General features: G+C 33.3%; 1 protein-coding gene across 1 annotated transcript in view; it reads right to left on the reverse strand.

The window, feature by feature from the left end:
- The window catches only part of LOC111058550 (RIMS-binding protein 2), a 196,712-nt gene that overhangs the window by 142,315 nt on the left and 34,277 nt on the right, over positions 1-20,120 (reverse strand). The window contains exons 5-8 of the mRNA XM_039442150.1: positions 18,659-18,712; positions 16,396-16,548; positions 10,340-10,532; positions 7,495-7,602 (exon numbers count right to left, since the gene is read on the reverse strand). Coding sequence (XP_039298084.1) covers positions 7,495-7,602; positions 10,340-10,532; positions 16,396-16,548; positions 18,659-18,712 — 508 coding nt within the window. The remainder of the gene's footprint in view (positions 1-7,494; positions 7,603-10,339; positions 10,533-16,395; positions 16,549-18,658; positions 18,713-20,120) is intronic.

A 20,120-nucleotide genomic window follows, 5' to 3' on the forward strand; every position in this document is an offset into this window, starting at 1 on the left:
TCAGACAATTTATTCTCTAGTGGAAATCTATTTTTTCGATTAAAATTTGATATCAGATTTGTACTAGGCCTAATCTAATAAGCACTATCAGCATTAAAAGCGACTAGATCTTGCACTAACATACTAATTTGTTTTACGTTCTTCGGTACATGCATAACTCTCTTTTTAAAGATCATCTGATAATCCATCTCAGTTTTATTCGTTTTTTATAGACTTTCAATCTCCAAGTTATCCAAGTTTGATGCCTTGAATGACACACAAACTATATTTTCATCACTCGGTTTCATAACACCTTCATAAAATCGTGATTCTCCAACAACGATAAAATCTCTTACCATCCATCATCTCTCTCATTGCACGATTATTGCATTGCTAGACTGAGCTGGCAAAACTTAGTGTTTGGGGTCGTACTCTCTGAATTCATTCTTTCTCTCTCTCCATATTATTTAATTATTTTTTCTATCTAGTGAATCAATATTCTTTATCCTCTTAGTTCAATACTTGCTCCGAGCATTCAGCTTTAAAGTACTGGATAACGTAAAGTAATGATCAAACGTTAAGAATATGATGGAAAGAAACTACTAAATTCTATTATATTCTATAGGAACTTTTAGATGGAGGGAATAAGTAATCAATGACAGTAGTCCCGTAGCTTTGTCTCCGTGACTTTGAAACTGCATATAGGCAAGGTATGATCGCGGGGTGATATTCCTACTTTTAAAAAAACATACGCTCCAGAGTACCTAGATCCCTAGATGGAGGAAGCTCCCTACAGATGTTCGATGTTTTTGAACGGGTAATATTGTAGTCTAGTTGCTCTCCGCTGGTAGGCAAAGCTACCGGACCCGGACTGTAACTGGGTCAAAAAATAATTGTTTTGGATGAATTCCATCCCTTGATTTTCACCATTTCTCAACTGTTATCTACTATTGTTTATCTTGTTTAAATTTGATTATTGCTAAAATGATAGATTCCTATCATGAAGCCCAATTTTGTTGTTATAAAAAGGGGTGAATTATGAATAATGGCGAAAGATTGTAAGGTGGAATCAGGTCAAATAAATATCCAAATAACTATTTGATATGAAAGTTTCCCATGTAATTTGGAGAAAAAGTTTAGAAAAAATACATTTTTCAACACGGCCCTTGAAAAACCATCACGTAAAGCATTGGTATTCTTAGTCTAATGTAGTATGTGTCTGCATAGTTTGATTTGTAGATGAGATGGAGTAAACTTTTATATAGAATATAGAATTGAATACGGTGAGAATTGAAAAAAAAATTGGGGCCTACAGGTTGGAGAACTACATAGTTTACGGCTGGGCAAAGGCTAAAAAAAAAACTTTCTACTGGTGATATTTTTTAAAGTTTTTCGATATATCATCAAGCTATCAGAAAAAAGGTTAAAAAAAAAAAAAATTTCCCGATCATTGCTTTTTGAGATATGAGCGCCTGAAGTTTAAATTTTTGGGACAGAACATTTCAAATTCGGTAAGAGAAGAATCCATGAGATTCAGAGGATAGATTCTTCATGGTATTGTTGATCTAGTAAAATAAATATTTTTTGAAAATATCAATTTTTAAGATAGTGATTCAATTTACTAAAATAACTTTTAGTTGAGTTTTTTCTGGTTATTTTTGGTAAATTGAATATTTTTTTCAAAAATTGATATTTTCAGAAAATGTTTGTTTTACTAGATAAACAATACAATGAAGAATCCATCCTCTAAATCTCATGGATTCATATGCTACCGAATTTAAATTGTTCTGTCCCAAAAATTCAAACTTCAGGCGCTCATATCTCTAAAAGTAATGATCGAAAAAAATGTTTGCCTGGGAAAACTTTTCATTTTTATAGCTTGATGATATACAAATCGAAAAACTTTGAAAAATATCACAAGTAGAAAGTTTATTTTTAGCCTTTGCACAGCCTTACAGTCTCGAGGTCCTCAGATAATGTGGGGTAGAAGTGTGTTACAAACCATGTGAAACAAACTGTGTAAAATTTCATCCCTCAACTACCAAAACAAATAAGCCTTACAAGGTGGTTCGAGACAATGATTGTCAGAGAGTGCACTACAACTGTGCACTTTTGTGCTACTGACAATACGAGAATGTACTGCAATCCATAAAGATAATACAGGTTTCACGAGAAAACTGTGGTCTTTTTCATTGATGAAAATAAAAGTATTCTTTGTCCTGCCGCAGAATGATGTCAGAGACTAATGACACAACAATTAACGGTATCTTTTTATCTGTGACAAAATCAACTTTCCAACTGAAAAGGTATCTAGCAGTTAATAATTGCAAAATATTATCTGAATCAAATTTTCCATTCATGATAAGGTAACTTGCAGTTGGTAAATGCAAAAATTTATGAGTATCAAATTTTTTCATTCACGATATTTGTTCTCAGCGAAATGAGAAATGAATTGATGAAAGATTCAAGAGTTACAAATGCTCAGAGCAGTATAACAACTCCCTTGAAACACACCTACATCCAGGGTTTTTTAGAAGAATCCTTTCTTTATAGGTGCTTATAAATCAAAACTCCGTTCATGACATGAACTTCATGTCAAGGACCTAGGAACATTTTCTCTAGGTACTAATCTATAAGACCTGAGTACTTTTGTGAGTAGTAGACATGAGTTTCGTTGATAATATCTTCTTAGGCCCGATTGCAGTAAAACCTGTTTTATTGCCACGAGAGCAAGAGGAGCGGAAAACGTCTTCAATTAATACTCAACTACAGTTAAAATTCAACAGACTTGGGTATTCCAAGTTCTCAATTAAAATCAGTTTTTTCATCCTGAAATTAGACAGGAACCTTTGCTAGCAATTGTTCAGTATGATTTTTCCGAGTCATCATCTTATAAACTCTTTTGGGTTACGCCACTCTTTCACTAGCAAAACCTTATTTTCTGTGTTAACATCTTTTTGTGTTGAATTCAACTAATTGTCAATTCCTATTAATCAACTTATTCATTGATTATGATTGCTGATGTCCAACGAAGAATGTTTTAAATAAATATGAACTATAAACTATCTACAAATAATATATTACTCTACGCAATACATTGATCGAAAGATTATCTTGGTGGATCGGAAAATAGGTAAACTGGATAAAAAGGAACTCAACCACGAAGCGCTTTGTAACTCGGGTCAAACTTGATTTAGGAATTTTAAATTCCATTTTTTACAGTTATGAACCGGAAGTTTAGGAGGCTAATGAATGTGATATATTATAAACCACAGGTTAGTGATCTGTACTTGAGTCAGAATAGTGAAGCTTTCAAGTTTTTATATTCAACAGGGTAGAAAAACAATCTCGCAATCTCGATTTTGATTTGGAAAATTATTGTTAACAAGGTGATATCCAGCATATTTACGACTGGTGATGGCATCATTAATAATCTTTTCTATATTTCGCTACAGATACGGAAGTGTATAAATACTAGCATACTTTTGTGAGTTCATCAACATTTTTAATTGATACTGGATGTGAATTTCGTTTTAAGACGGGGATAAATGTTCATTGTAAATGTCTGTAGAACTAGATATATAGAAGGCAATGAATGTGCGTATGTAGTGCATAATAATATGTAGTGCTATAAGTCTCAGAATAACGCTACAATCTACAATGTCTGTATGTGCAAGTGTTTTTACAAAATTATTTTAAATCATGCAAAATTGTTAGAAAGTATTTGTAATATAATGACAGGTTTAAGCCGTATTAGATGCGACATGTAAGGACGGGAAACGTGTAGGGCTCAGTTTTTATTTAGATGAGGAGAGGTTATTGGAAGTTAGGTGACAATTTAAAATCCCAGCTCTTGGATTTGAATGGGAAATCCATGAATGCACATCAACCTCCACAATTATCCAGGAGAGAGGAAAAATTCAAAAAGGCCAATTTCCCTCTGGCATTCAACTATTTGAAAAGGAATGTGTTTGTATTACTGGAATACATTGAGTTCCATGACGATTTTTGTTCAAGGGCCCAAAAGACAACATCCAAACCGGCCAGTGCCCATCACAATAATTGGGCAACAATTTAGAACAACACTCATTGTTGCTCTAAATGAAAGACGGAAGCTACCGGCTCTATTAGCATCGTCTATGTTGTTTTTCTAATCTATTCTTCTTTCAAAGATTTTCAAATATTGTTCTCTAGAATGTGATCTTACCTCTGCCAAACTCAGTATTTCGGTGCTACAATTTCGGAAAGCTGAATTTTTAATGAGATAACCTTGTTTATTGTTGTAGTTTTTAGTCTGAATCTGACTTATGGTAGCCTTCATCAACCAATCATGTATCATGAAGGAATCATGCCCTTTAACCTTGTTTATTGTGGTTGTAGTTTCCAGTCTGAATCTGAATTATGGTAGCCTACATCAACCAATCATATATCATGAAGGAGTCATGCCCTTTTATAAAATTCGTTTAAGTGATGTGGGATGATATTTATTGGTCTCACTGCCTGTCATGTATGATATCGTTTAACTGTAACATTAATATTATTCCATACAAATTATTTAATCTATCTGTAGCCTACTATCATGAGAAAATCTTTTCAAGAACAAGAATCTTTTCAAGTTATGTTTACACCAGCCTTTTGTCAGTGCAAATATAATCTATATTTTAATTAGATGATGTAAAGTGGAATGTAGTTAGTGTGGATTATAGTATTTGCGTATGCTCGAGATTGTCTGCTGGAAATTTTCCAGTTTTTCAATAACCTGAGAACCTAACAACCTTTTCAACAAAAAATGTCCACCGAAAACTGAATGTGTAACTCATAAATAGATGGTAGCAGTCCTAAATGTTGCGGATACCACCTCATATTGATATTTATTTTAAAATTGAGTACTATTAGAAAAAAACTAACATTTTCGTGAAGAAATCACAGACAGAAATGGGAATTTCGGGTTTTCTCAATCAATGCGTTGAATATTAAAGATAATAATCACCATAAAACGTTGAAAAAATCAAGAGGCTTTAATAGTGCTTCCTGTGGAAATGTATTACGCGCAGATTTCGAAGGCTCAAAATATCATTTATTCGATTGGCATTGTTTAAAATTCGGCATTGTTAGAGTATTAGGAAAGTAGAATACTGAATTTAAGGTTTAAAAAGTAGAGATTATAAAACATTCCCTGAAAGAAGCGTCGCTACCCAAAAAAGATGAGCATAGAAGGCATCGCTATGAAATATTTACTAACTCATAATCATATTATTATAACATTATAAACGAATGAATAGATAACGTATGAAGTCTTGTTGAATGATTGGGTTTGACGTGGAATTTCATGTAAAAAAAATCGTTAGCTACCAACTAAAATGTCGTATGATATAAATAATGAGTTTAAAAATAAACCTACAGCCTACAATTAATAAAATTAATATGTTAGAAATACAGATGGAATTAAATAGAGAATGCATATTACTACATTTAATTCCATCTGTAAACTGGTTGGCCGCTATGGCTTCGTATAAAATGAGAGCTGCTATCCAGAGATTGTCAGTTTGGTGTAAGGGTAAGCATTCCTGACTAGCAATTGGGAGGTACCGGGTTTGATTCCCGGGCTGGCAAATAATTTTTGGATAGTAGTTCTCATCGAATTTCCATCTAGCTGTTAACCCTGTTGTCAATGTCTGCAGTAGCAGAAGTCTTCGGGGTGATTTACAGCATTTATTTAGGATTTTCGTTAAATAATAATAATTACATGTTAGAAATAATCAATTTTGAAATACAGTGATAATACACCTCACTGGAGGAACCATCAGCTCTTAGAAGTAGCTTTAAACACAATGATTCAATATTTTCGATATTTTTATTATGTAAAACTAAATTCTAAGGAACGCCGAATTCATTTTCGACAGTTTACAAGTGAAATGTTGCATGATGAATTTGCAGATCCGTGAAACAGGGGCTCATTTTAATTATTCAAATAAAATTGATCATCCCAAGTGTAAAAACTCACTTTGAGAATGTTGTATCGCGTTGCTTAGTATCGTTTATTCCATTAAAATTATTTATTTATTTATTCACAATGGAGACAACGGGGCTCCCCAAAAATGTCTCCTTAACAATAAAAATTGTACAGAAACAAATAGAAAAGAAAAATAATGATAAAAATAATACGAACTTATGCATTAATAAATAATACAAACAACAAAAATACCACCTAATTAAGTGTAGGTATACTCTACTGGTCACGTTAGATTTATAAAAATAGATTTATAGTCAATTCATGATACCCAACGTAATGAATGTTTATTGAGTGAAGTTAATAAAATTTTAGAAATATTTTCAGAACTACTATCGATAAATTTAGGTTAAGGTTAAATCTGAAAACAGAATTTCAGCAAGAAAATAACAGGGGGACACAAGTAAATTCAGATTAACTGAAATATTTAAAATAAAATTGGAATATTCATGAAAAAGTTTAAAGATGAGAAGGCCCTCATTGTCTTATATCAATCAAAAGAGCGTGTTCTCATAGAAATTTTTCATTGATGGAGTATAAGGTAGTTTTGAAGTACAAGTTTTGATTTATGACTCTCAACCAGATGAACGAAAAATTTAATGAGAGAACCTGATACTGAATCCTCACAGGGAGTTATAAGGAAAGATATTTTAAATAATAATGGTTATCAAAATATTAAGATGATGTCAAACCATGCACTATTTTGTATGTTTTGCAGTAAAAACAACATATTTTGTATTCTTTTGTCGTATTGGACGCTAATCGGCTATAAAAAACCATGTAACACAATTATTTGTACGAATTCAGGTTGAAGAAACACGTATAAACATAAATTATGAAGTATAGGCAGGGTGACATATTAGATTGTACGACAAAAAATAGATGGGAAAAACATTATTTTGGATTTGACAGAATCGCATATCTATTCAAAATCACGATCAAGGATATCATGCGGAAATTACTCTATCAAAATTGAAATATGTTTTACTCCAATTCATTAAAGATTACTTATTATTGCATAGCAATACAATCTATATCGATTTAAACTTACAAATGTAGCATGGATGTACGTATGTATTTATATTGTATACACAAAAGTATTCCACATCTCTCATAAGTTCCTATCTTTTCACTTGAGTCTATTTATTTAGATATTGGACGTTATAATGAGGAATCAGAAAATAAAATAATATAAGATGGAAAGATAATCAGGATCATTAAAATAACTCCCAACAGACCCTAGAATTAGTGCAGTGTTTTAAGCTGAATCGGATTTCCACGGGGAGAGGATATAGTATAGATTATTGCCATTTCATAAATTGGTTAACGAACTGATGAGAACGGAATGTTGAGAGAAAAATAGGTGAAAATAAACTGGAAAGTTGAAGTTAATAAAAAATTATGTGAAGAGATTTCATTTCACCCTAGATGATGTTAGTTAAAAGCTATATTTTCAAGTGAAAAATATAATGATTATATGAAATTGTAATGAAAAAATAAGTTACCAGTATTCTGATGTCTAATTTTAACACTAGGAGATATTCTTTGATGATCAAGGAAGCCCTCAATAGGATTTGAAGAAATTGGTGTGCCTCTGTCAACACAGTTCACATCTGCAACAATAAAATATTATAAACTCAACAAAATATTTCAATATTTTACTCGACAATAGATCTACAAGTAATTTTTGGAGAGAAACTTTATACAGACATTGTAACTCAATATGACTCAGTTTCACTTATTTACAAGTTGCAAGAAAATTCCATTAATGAACAGAATCAATAATTTATTGAACTAACCTCACGTCAAGATAGGCTTGTAACTAGTTGGTTTCTAATAACTAGGGTATTGATTCATAATAATCATGTTCAAAACAATTCCATTTGATATTTGACTCTAAACCTTCAGCTCAGACAATAGAATTCAAATGGCCGACAGACAGACAGTAAAATTTTGTCTGCTAAGACGACTAAGGCTTGATTCCCACAGTGGAAATATAATTTCCACGAGTTCTAATTGGACTATTCCTATTCAGCCCGGGTGAGTGAGTATGAATAATCCCATTAGAGCACATGAGAATTATATTTTCACTGTCACTTCTGAGTGCGAATCCAGCTTGATTAAGGTGGGTTTACCTGGAACCGTCCACTGGAACCGATTTCGTCCGAACTAGCATCGGCTGAAAACTACCGAACTCGTCCTAACGATCACCCAACAAAGAAAGCTATAGATGCTCGTCCATTGCAACAGGTTCATACGTCCGTTCACTACCGTCTCCGGCCGATCAAGTTTTCGATCCGAATTGAATGGGATTTTCCGACTCTATCCGGCCGTAGTCGAGCTGAGACCTCATCATCCTAACCTCAAAATTGTTTCAGTCTTGTCTGTTTTTGTTTATTGAACTTGTTCTGTTTTATAAAGTTTTAACTATGGACAATGAAAAGTTGATAAGTTTGGTTCAAGAGCATGTTCCATTGTGGGATATGCGAGACAAAAGATATCATCGTCGTGATGTTCAAAGGAATCTGTAGATAAAGATTACTGAACAAATAGGATCTGAAGGTAAGATTAGTGTAATGAATAACTAATTTAGTGGATATTTGTTTATTCAATTTTCAAAATGTTAATATAATAATTGTTTATGAAAAATTTTGGTGGCTATGATAGTAGTTAATTCAATATTTATCTAATATTCAATAGTTAAACCAACTACTGAACTGAACTGACGTAAACGGTTTCAATGGACGACCATATTCGGCCGAATTAACGGCCGCCAGATTCGTCCGATCCAACAACCGAACGGATCAGTTGAATACGGTTCCAGTGGACGGTTACCCTAAGATGTTGCACCGTTCAGTCTGCTAGTGCTACCGTTCGTGGGTTCGAATCCCGCCGGTAGACATGAACATTTGATCATCTCATCCGATTAACAACGCACAAGCAAAACTTCCATGTGAGCTTCATCCAAGATTGATAAAAAAAATTAGAATAGTAATAATTTGTTCTCTCCCAATCATTTCATGATGTGTCATAGTATTCATGAATAAATTGATGGATGAAAAATATATTCACCTGGAGTGGATGGAGCCGAGTCAGGAGATGTTTGGATTTCTTGATGCAAGCCAGTCTTCTTCAACAGTTGTTAGACATACCAGAGGTGTTTGATTTATTCTGCGATCGCTTGATAGCAGCCATCTCCAACATAAGCTCTTCATGGCGGACATTTTGAAGTTCTGTTTTCTTCTCTAGCTCACGAATTTTAGACTGAAAATGTATATTGAAATCGAAATGTAAATAGCCAAAGTGCAAAATTGAATTATCTTTCAAGAAAGTGCGCACACTATGTATCATACCATAAGAACTTATGGGAATTATATTTTTACTGTCACTGCTGAGTGCGAATCCAGCTTGATTAAGGTGGGTTCACCTGGAACCGTCCACTGGAACCGATTTCGTCCGAACTAGCATCGGCTGAAAACTTCCGAACTCGTCCGAACGATCTAAGCTATAGATGCTCGTCCATTGCAACAGGTTCATATACGTGCGTTCACTACCGTCTCCGGCCGATCAAGTTTTCGATCCGAATTGAATGGGATTTTCCGAGTCTAACCGGCCGTAGTCGAGCTGAGACCTCATTATCCTAACCTCAAAATTGTTTCAGTCTTGTCTGTTTTTGTTTTTTGAACTTGTTCTGTTTTATCAAGTTTTAACTATGGACAATGAAAAGTTGATAAGTTTGGTTCAAGAGCATGTTCCATTGTGGGATATGCGAAACAAAAGATATCATTGTCGTGATGTTCAAAGGAATCTGTAGACAAAGATTACTGAACAAATAGGATCTGAAGGTAAGATTATTGTAATGAATAACTAATTTAGTGGATATTTGTTTATTCAATTTTTAAAATCTTAATATAATCATTGTTTATGAAAAATTTTGGTGGTTATGATAGTAGTCAATTCAATATTTATTCAATATTCAATAGTTAACCAACTACTGAACTGAACTGACGTAAACGGTTTCAATGGACGACCATATTCGGCCGAATTAACGGCCGCCAGATTCGTCCGATCCAACAACCGAACGGATCAGTTGAATACGGTTCCAGTGGACGGTTACCCTAAGATGTTGCACCGTTCAGTCTGCTAGTGCTACCGTTCGTGGGTTCGAATCCCGCCGGTAGACATGAACATTTGATCATCTCATCCGATTAATCACGCACAAGCAAAACTTTCATGTGGGCTTCACCCGAGATTGATAAAAAATAGAATAGTAATAATTTGTTTCTCCCAATCATTTCATGATGTGTCATAGTATTCATGAATAAATTGATGGATAAAAAATATATTCACCTGGAGTGGATGGAGCCGAGTCAGGAGATGTTTGGATTTCTTGATGCAAGCCAGTCTTCTTCCAACAGTTGTTAGACATACCAGAGGTGTTTGATTTATTCTGCGATCGCTTGATAGCAGCCATCTCCAACATAAGCTCTTCATGGCGGACATTTTGAAGTTCTGTTTTCTTCTCTAGCTCACGAATTTTAGACTGAAAATGTATATTGAAATCGAAATGTAAATAGCCAAAGTGCAAAATTGAATTATCTTTCAAGAAAGTGCGCACACTATGTATCATCCATCGAAAAAAATGTATATCAGTTTTTTTAAAATGTTTAAACTTCAATGTGATCAAAGCCTCCAGAACCAAGTAATTCAGCAGTATTTTACCTTATTGGCAAGAAACTCATTATCTTAATGATAGAAGTCACGTTTGTGCATTTTTAACAGGAACATTAACACTCCAGTACTCGCGCCTCTTACAATCCTAAGGTGAGTGCTCGTGTGGGGTCTCTGGGTACCCCACTCAGTATTTTATCTCAAAAAGATTTGTTGTTGAACTAAGTTGAATAAGTTTTTTCCTAGTATTTGAACTAGTATTCCAACAAAGTATTGAAATTACTAAGGGCCGGGGTCCGAGCTCGGGATAAGACAGCTGGAGTCAGAAATTGTATATTTCGCACCTAGGGCCGAAAATGAGACTTTTCCGGCTCGAAATCGGTTTTCAAGTCCGAGACCGTAGGCCGAGGACTAGAAAAGATTGAGAGCCGGAAAAACATTTTTGCCCGTGGTGCGAACGCTATTTTTCGCCACACAGAAAAATAAACAATATATATATGAGAATAATTGTTTATTAAGCATTTCCGAAAGCAAAAGTGGAAGGTCATAGCTCTAGCAAATCTGAGGTAATCTGAATATCAGGAAATTGTCCAAGTATTTTTATTTTTTATTCTGATTTGTCTAAATAACCTAAAAGATTATGTTCAATTATGTTGGAGGTTGAGTTTATACTTTTTTATTCTTTCAAATGACAATAAGATGATATTATTATAGATGTTTTAATTATTGAATAATAAATTCAAATAATGGAAAGTTTTTTGATCAGCTGTTGTTTTAGCACACTTGAAATTTAGCGGACGGAAAGGATACTCTTTCCGGCCTTAGCCGGAAAGAAACCTTTTCTGACGTCAGACGAGAGTCGTCTGCAAACAATGTCTTTCAGATCTACATAGGGACTGGAAAACAGCTGCTTTCTGTGCAGTGTGGCGAAAATTGGCTTTCCGATACGGGGCGTAGTTTTCATGATAATCTTCATCTTCTCATTTCTATAATTGGAAACGTTTTCCCTTGACGAAATGAAACATTCCTAAATAATTCAAAATGGCTGAAACTTTACACTATTTTCTCTTCATTTTATTTTGTGTTCAATTTTCTAGTTTTTCGAAATTTAATTTAAACGTGTACTGCGACTATGCCCCGTTTCGGGAAGCCAATTTTCTGACTCCAGCTGTTTAAAGTCTAGAACTTAGCTAAATCCCGAGCTCGGAAACCGGCCCTATGTGATGATTTTGAAGTTATTACCAGTTGGAAAACTCGCTACGCCCGCTTTTACTTACCAGCTGTGTTTTTAAACCTGGAGTGATAAGTTTGATGACAGTTGTAAAAAAATGACGAAGTGCATGAAGTTTTTGCTCACTAATGTTGACTGGTATCTGAATAATGATATTATAACTTAACCCTAAAGAGACACACTGGGGTGTTTCACACCCCAGGGATTTTTTTTCTGTTCTGCAGTTGACAATATCAAACAGATGGGAATGTATGCCCAGTCTAAATTAGGTTTGTAGTATTGTCAACTACTCTCTACCAATTTCAGTCAGTAATAGCATTCTACAAGGTCACCAGCTCATCTTGTTTTTCGTTTGGGGTGACTAACACCCCAGAGTGTCTTTTACGTAGGACTTTTATCAAAGACTTCTATTACAAAGATTTACTTTTTTTGTCACTAAAAATGTGGTATGGGACGATGGATCAGATTGGAATAAATGCTATGATTCTCTACAACTTGAGTTTCAAAACAATAAATGAAGAGACGTGAGTTTTTGATGAAGTTGTCATTGGCAATGATCAAGTCATTCGTTCATACCGGATTAGGAGCTCCAACACTTAGGGGGAACATACGTACTTCTAAAATTAGTATAAATATTGATAAGCAGTGTTTTACTTTTGATTTCTGTATGATAAAGTATGGTCTAAGTACTTGTTTTTTTCATATTTTTCAAAGAAAAATGGAAAATTAAATTGGGGTGTTCAACACCCCAGTGTGTCTACTGTGTTAGCATAAAGTAAGTGTGTCTCTGTAGGGTTAAGAGGCGACTTGGTAATCGTTTTTGACACGATGATAGTCTATTACGTACTATACAATCGTCAGACCCGAAAGTCGCGCACCTTTGCGTTTGAACTTCTATAACGTGACTGGCTGAAGTGACAAAAAATTGACGCGACATTAGCATACTAAAAAATATTTGAAGAATAGGTACTGGGAATTTCATGATCATGCAGTAAATTTAACAAAAAGGGCAAAACAAAAAAAATTGTTTGGGGTAGTGGGGTACCCCACGCAAGTACTGGAGTGTTGAGTTGTTCAAAACCATTTTTGGAAATATAAATACTTTATTACAGCTAAATTTATAAAAAAATTAAAAATATTGACTAAAATTAATTGATAAAATTAAAACATTGACTAAAATTATACTAGAACAGTACGGTACGCAATATCAACACAAGTTACAATAATTCTTTTATTGATTTCATTGATGAATATTTCTATAACTGATATAGTACTTTCAAATAAAATATGATTGGAAAACATACATAGGATGTGGCAGGATTTGGGAAATCAATAAGCAAAGCTCATAGTGCGAATATGCCATTATATACTAACTGCCTTGCATTGGGAAAGAGAAATGGGAAAAGTGTTTAGAATATTCAATTATCACATCAGATAAATATTAAAACGAAATGAATATGGATGGATAAATCCTGCCCTTGATGCTTCGATTAGATTAGATTAGAGTTTTTCATTTATGTATGTTACAATATCAATTAGATTAGATTAGATTTATTTATTCATGTATGTTACAATATTTACTGGCTTATACACCAATTCACATTCAACTAAATTTCAATTTATTAAAACACACAAAACAAACTAACAAAGAAATACAAAACAAATAAAATACAATAAAATGTTACAAATATAAAAAAACCATGGGCTTTGTGGTTGGATGTATTGGAAAAGACACAAAGCAAACTAACAAAGAAATACAAAACAAATAAAATACAATAAAATTTTACAAATATAAAAAACCCACGTGTTGGGTGTGTTGGAGAAGAGAAAAAAAAGAGAGGAAGATACCTAGCCAACTATGGTTTCCCATGTAACAGAGGCAAAGAAGAGAAGAGAGAAGTGATGAGGAAAAAAGGGAAGGGAGAAATGGGGGGAAGGAAGAAAACAGAGGAATAGGTACGCAAAATAAAGGTAAGCGATTCAATGAAAAATGAAAAAAAAAACGAATGAAAAACCAATGCTGGAGCAGAAATCTCGAGTCATATATCTAAATGGAAGAAGAAATTACTGTATGTCCAGTTTTTTATATCCAGTTTAATTTTTTCCGCTGATCTTATTGTCCATGAGAAAGTAATTTGGAATAAGGTTTATTATTTTAGTACCTATGTAAATTAACTGCCTCCTTATACATTCAATATTAGTGTTATAGGTTACATATTTGTTAGCAGTGGCCCTTAGATTATAATAATGACGATGAGAGATGAGTGAAAATTACATGGATTAATATTCTGAACGGTATGTTTGAAATCATCATTATGGAATGTTTTCCTATTTTTTATCATAAACACTTCATTACAGCTAAATTTATAAAAAAATAAAAATATTGACTAAAATTAATTGATAAAATTAAAACATTGACTAAAATTACACTAGAACAGTACGGTACGCAATATCAACACAAGTTACAATAATTCTTTTATTAATTTCATTGATAAATATCTCTATAACTGATATAATACTTTCCAAATTAAATATGATTGGAAAACGCACATAGGATGTGGCAGGATTTGGGAAATCAATAAGCAAAGCTCATAGTGCGAATATGCCATTATATACTAACTGCCTTGCATTGGGAAAGAGAAATGGGAAAAATATTCAATTATCACATCAGATAAATATCAAAACGTAATTAATATGGAGGGATAAATCCTGCCCTTGATGCTTCGATTAGATTAGATTAGAGCTCATCATTTATGTATGTTACAATATCAATTAGATTAGATTTATTTATTTATTTATGTTACAATATTTACTGGCTTATACACTAATTCACATTCAACTAAATTTCAATTTATTAAAACACACAAAACAAAGTAACAAAGGATTACAAACTAATAAAATACAATAAAATGTTACAAATATAGAAAAAAACAAAAAAAACATGGGCTTCGAGGTTGGGTGTGTTGGAAAAGATAGAAAAAGAAGAGAGGAAGATACCTAGCCAACTATGGTTTCCCATGTAATAGGCAGGCAAAGAAGAGAAGAGAGAAGTGATGTGGAAAAAGAGAAGGGAGAAATGGGGGGAAGGAAGAAAACAGAGTAATAGGTACGCAAAATAAAGGTAAGCAAGTCCCCTGAAAAAAAAACTAATGAAAAAACCAATGCTGGAGCAGAAATCTCGAGTCATATATCTAAATGGAAGAAGAAACGACTATATGTACAGTTTTTTACATCCAGTTTAATTTTTCCGCTGATCTTATTGTCCATGAGAAAGTGATTTTGGACAAGGTTTATTATTTTAGTACCTATGTAAATTAACTACCTCCTTATACATTCAATATTAGTGTTATAGTTTACATATTAGTTAGCAGTGGCCCTTAGATTATCATAATGACGATGAGAGATGAGTGAAAATTACATTGATTAATATTCTAAACGGTATGTTTGAAATCATCATTATAGAATGTTTCCCTATTTTTTACCATAAACACCAAATTATCACACTATTTCTCACTTTCAAAAAAATATTTTAAAATGATGTGAGAAGAAGAAGACTCTATTCAAATATTATTCTTAATTATTAATCCTGCCTGAAGAGGCTGAGAAGCTTTAACTTATTGACAGATGAGAGATAAATCTATTCAACGTTACAAGATCACATCATACTATATTTTCACTCATCTCTTGACTCTTAATTGCAGTTTAGAAATTGGAAATTGGAACTGAATATTTCTAACTATTCTCAATTATTAATCCTGCCTGAAGAGGCTGAGAAGCTGTAATTTATTGACAGATAAGAGATAAATCTATTCAACGTTACATGATCATATCATACTATATTTTCACTCATCTCTTGACTTTTAATTGCAGTTAAGAAATTGGAAATTGAAACTGAATATTTCTAATTTGCTAGATAGTATTTGTTAGAAACATCCTCATATCGAGCATCCATCATCTAAGGAAATTCAAAACATTTAATAAAGAAACGAGTTTATAACTATTCTCTACTAGTGAGGTCTACGTTCTAATGGCAGTGTTTGATTGGCAATGAAATTTTTATCCTTGTCTATCATTCAACAAAGCGGATAGCGCTATCTCTTTCTCGCTTTGCTCTATTGTCAGATCGTCATTTAACAATTTAGAATCAATAATTAATTAACAAAATATTTCATCATAATTATGAAAATTCATTATTAAATTATTGATAAATATCATTTATCGCTTAATAAAATATAATTGTGTTTTAATTTAATTTGACTATTAATTATGAACAGTTAATATTACATCAATAAGCCTATATCAGCTACCGTCCATAAAAGGCATTGATAAGACAGAGGATCGGCAACGTTTTTCTCCAATCTTTCTCCACTGCAATTATAACGTAGACCTCACTATGGTATCACTTTGTACTGGTATGTATGTAAGGTATTGTATAATCAGTTTCAAAACATTTCACACTGTATCTAGAAAAAGAATATAATTGATTCAATAGAAGTCAACTGACCTGAAGTGTTTCAATGTTTTCATAAGCTTTGGTTTTCTCTGCTGCACTCCCTTGTTTTCTTTGTATTTCAATCTGTTTTTCTTTGAGTTGATTTACTGCTTCTGAGTGTTCTCTTTCTAATTCTTTGCGAACGTCGGCAGTCTCTCTCATTTGCTGAAAAGAGAAGGTGAAGATTGTTTGTGATTGTTCAGATTATACAGAGTGACACAGAATAACGGGAACTTTTAAAAACGCCATAAAACATTAGTGGGAAGGGCAAAAATGATTTTATTCAAACTAATGTAAAGTTCAAGACTTGCCATTTGAGAATTATTAATAACATCTATCACTTTTTGACAATATTACTTCCTCAAGATGGCTTCCTCCTGCACGAATACACTCTTGAAATCTGTGTTGACGATTCCTCATTGATCGCTGCAACATCAGAGTTTCCTGGTCCCATGATATGTCCATCTGCGATTTTCTGTTTGTGGAGCTATCTCAAATTAAACGTTTTCACAACTTGACCAATAACTGTGGTTGAATCATAACAGACTATAAATTAACAGTATCCTAGCTGAAATGTTGCAGCAATCGTTCAGGACTCTCAACACAGATTCAAGAGTGTATTCGTGCAGGAGGAAGTCATCTTAAAGAAGTAATTGTCAAAAAGTGATAGATGTTATTAATAATTCTCAAATGGCAAGTCTTGAACTTTACATTAGTTAAAATAAAATCATCTTTGCCCTTCACACTAATGTTTTATTTATGGCGTTTTTAAAGAACTCGTTATTCTGTGTCACTCTTTATATGCTCCGTGCTCTTGGATCTCCCAACCCTGAAATTTCTCTTCCCAAATTATAATCTATACTCTAATCATTATACTCATGCATTGCTCTCGGATCTCCTGACCCTAGAATTTCTCTTCCCAAAATGGAATCTACCCTCTAATCATTATACTCATGCATCTCTAATTATATGAATTACACATTACACATACTAATTAGTATGCTCGTTCTATTCAAGCTATACTTCGATAGGGGATGATTTAATAGTTCAGTAATTGGAATACAAAATTTTTTAAATTGTGTTTAATTTCAATGGAATAAAGATTGATTTAATTTGATCCCTATTAGACGTAACTTCCGAATTTGTGTAACATATAAGAAATACAGTACAATGTATCTAGACGCTTCAAATAGTATCGTTCCAAAAAAAGGAGTCTGAATAACGTAATGAAACCAGCCAATAGGAGCTGTTGGGGGCGTTTACGAAACACGTGATTGGTCGACGTTGTTTGGAGGAAGATGGTCAATCCACCAATAGAATTGGAGAGGGGCGTAACTTGTGCGAACTGTTTCAATCATTTTTATCCAGTTGTAGTTTGGAAAATTATTAGTAGGATAAAATTCGACAGGGCATGGTGAATAAAACCACAGACAACAGGCTTGTATCTGCGATAGAATATTAGAATTTCATCCCTTTACTCAATGATATACTTTAATCCATTCAAACGAATACAATATCAAAGAAAAACAACAAGAGAATATTGTCACAACCACTTGTTGACATCAACAACTGGGTGCCCCAATATACAAATACAATACATTCCAATTCGGAAGCTATATCACGGTACTGTATAGAAATATGGTGAAAATATTATGGGTTACAGAATAGAATGTTACAATTACAGACATGTTACAGAAAACATTTTTCAGTTATGAATGCTACAATTACAGAACACATTTTTATTAATTGGGACTATACACTTATATCCTAAAGTATAGTCTTAATTGTACTTTTACTATGCTGTATTGTAGATTGACTTTTTCTTTGGAATCTGTACCATAAAAAAACAATAGTGTGAGTAGATATCCCATGGTATAGGGCGTTTATGTTGCAACTTTTACTGTTATCTCAAGCTGATTACTTTTGATTATCATCAATTTTTATTGTTTTGTTGGGGTGAGAGTGTATGAACGGCACAATATGAGAGACTACCAGTGTCACACAGCTTCACGGGAAAGAATTACATGTACTATCGGCTTGAGATAACAGTAAAAGTTATAAACGTCCTATACCATGAGATATCTACTTACGCTATTGTTTCTCTATGCCTGTACTCATGAATCGGAAACAGTTTGTGCTGTCAAAGCCTGTTGTTTCTGTATGTATTCTTGTAAATAAATTAATGAAATTTGCTTCATTTCATGCTTATTAATTTAACATGTACACATTATATTATATAATTTAAGAGAATTTACACCAATATCAATATACCAACCTTTAAAATCGACTCCAGCTTGTCTGCTTTGAGAGGACCGCTCTCTGCTTTTACCTATGAAAAAACACTTGTTTCAATTCCAAATTTGAACGAAATTTTGTGTTTAAAACTAACAAATATCAAACTTCAATGAGTCGATTGAATGAAAGTTAGAATCTAGTGACTATCAACAAGCCATTAGTTCTAGTTATTCTGATAACCTCGTTTTTACAACTGAATGAATCCTAGAATTTGCTTAAAAATGACTGAGAATTAGCAATGGGTAGTTTTTATTCAATCGACCAAATGACTCAGACAATATTATGACATCAATTAAAAGTATTGAATTCTAATTAAGTGTATAATAGTCAGATCCCTAAAGATTCCTAAACACTCAACTCTCCAACTTTTCTCTCAACTCTTCAACTCTTCTCTCAACTCTTCAACTCTTCTCTCAACTCTTCAACTCTTCTCTCAACTCTTCAACTCTTCTCTCAACTCTTCAACTCTTATGTGTTGAACTTCTTAATTAGCTGAGATAGGTACCTCCAGGCTATTCTAATGAACCTTATCAATATCTCCCAGCTCTCTCCGTTTAGAATCCCTAAAGATCCCTAAACACTCAACTCTTCAACTCTTCTCTCAACTCTTCAACTCTTCTCTCAACTCTTCATCTCTTCTCTCAACTCTTCAACTCTTCTCTCAACTCCTCAACTCTTCTCTCAACTCTTCAACTTCCCTCTCAACTCTTCAACTCTTCTCTCAACTCTTCAACTATTCAACTCTTATGTGTTGAACTCCTCAATTAGCTGAGATCGGTACCTCCAGGCTATTCTAATGAACCTTATCAATATATCCCAGCTCTCTCCGTTTAGAATCTTGGGTATTTTATGAATTAGTTTAAATAATCCAATATTTCTCATAAATTTATTCATAAATTGATCATTTGTAATAGTAGGCAACTCCTGGCAGACGGCCTGAAGCAGTGAGGATAGAATGTATAGAATATTACATTCTATACTCTCTGGCCTGGAGGCCATTGCTGTGGAAAATTTATCAAGCGATTATAATTTTTTTACGTATTTGAACACGACATGCAGTAAGTAAATATTGAAAACTTTTACCTACTGACTGAAGTATACTTTCAATCGTCTAGCGATCATTTTCTAGAGAGACAATAAAGTCTGATACCTACCGCATTCAATGGAAGCTCATCTGTATTACAGAACCAATACCTTAAGCTAGCTTATATCACTTTATATTACTGACTGAAGTATACTTTCAATCGTCAACAGTCACTGTTGGAAATGATCGCTAGACGATTGAAAGTAAACTTTAGTCAGTAAGTGAGAGTTTTCAATATTTACTCAATAATCGACTGCATGTCGTGTTCAAATACATAGAAAAGTGTGTTAATACAAAGCAGCTCGGAATGAATCAAGAAACCTTCACCATTATAATTTTGCTGTTGTTAGGCTAGTTA

Source organism: Nilaparvata lugens, chromosome X (assembly GCF_014356525.2).
Source record: "Nilaparvata lugens isolate BPH chromosome X, ASM1435652v1, whole genome shotgun sequence".
Lineage (NCBI taxonomy): Eukaryota > Metazoa > Arthropoda > Insecta > Hemiptera > Delphacidae > Nilaparvata > Nilaparvata lugens.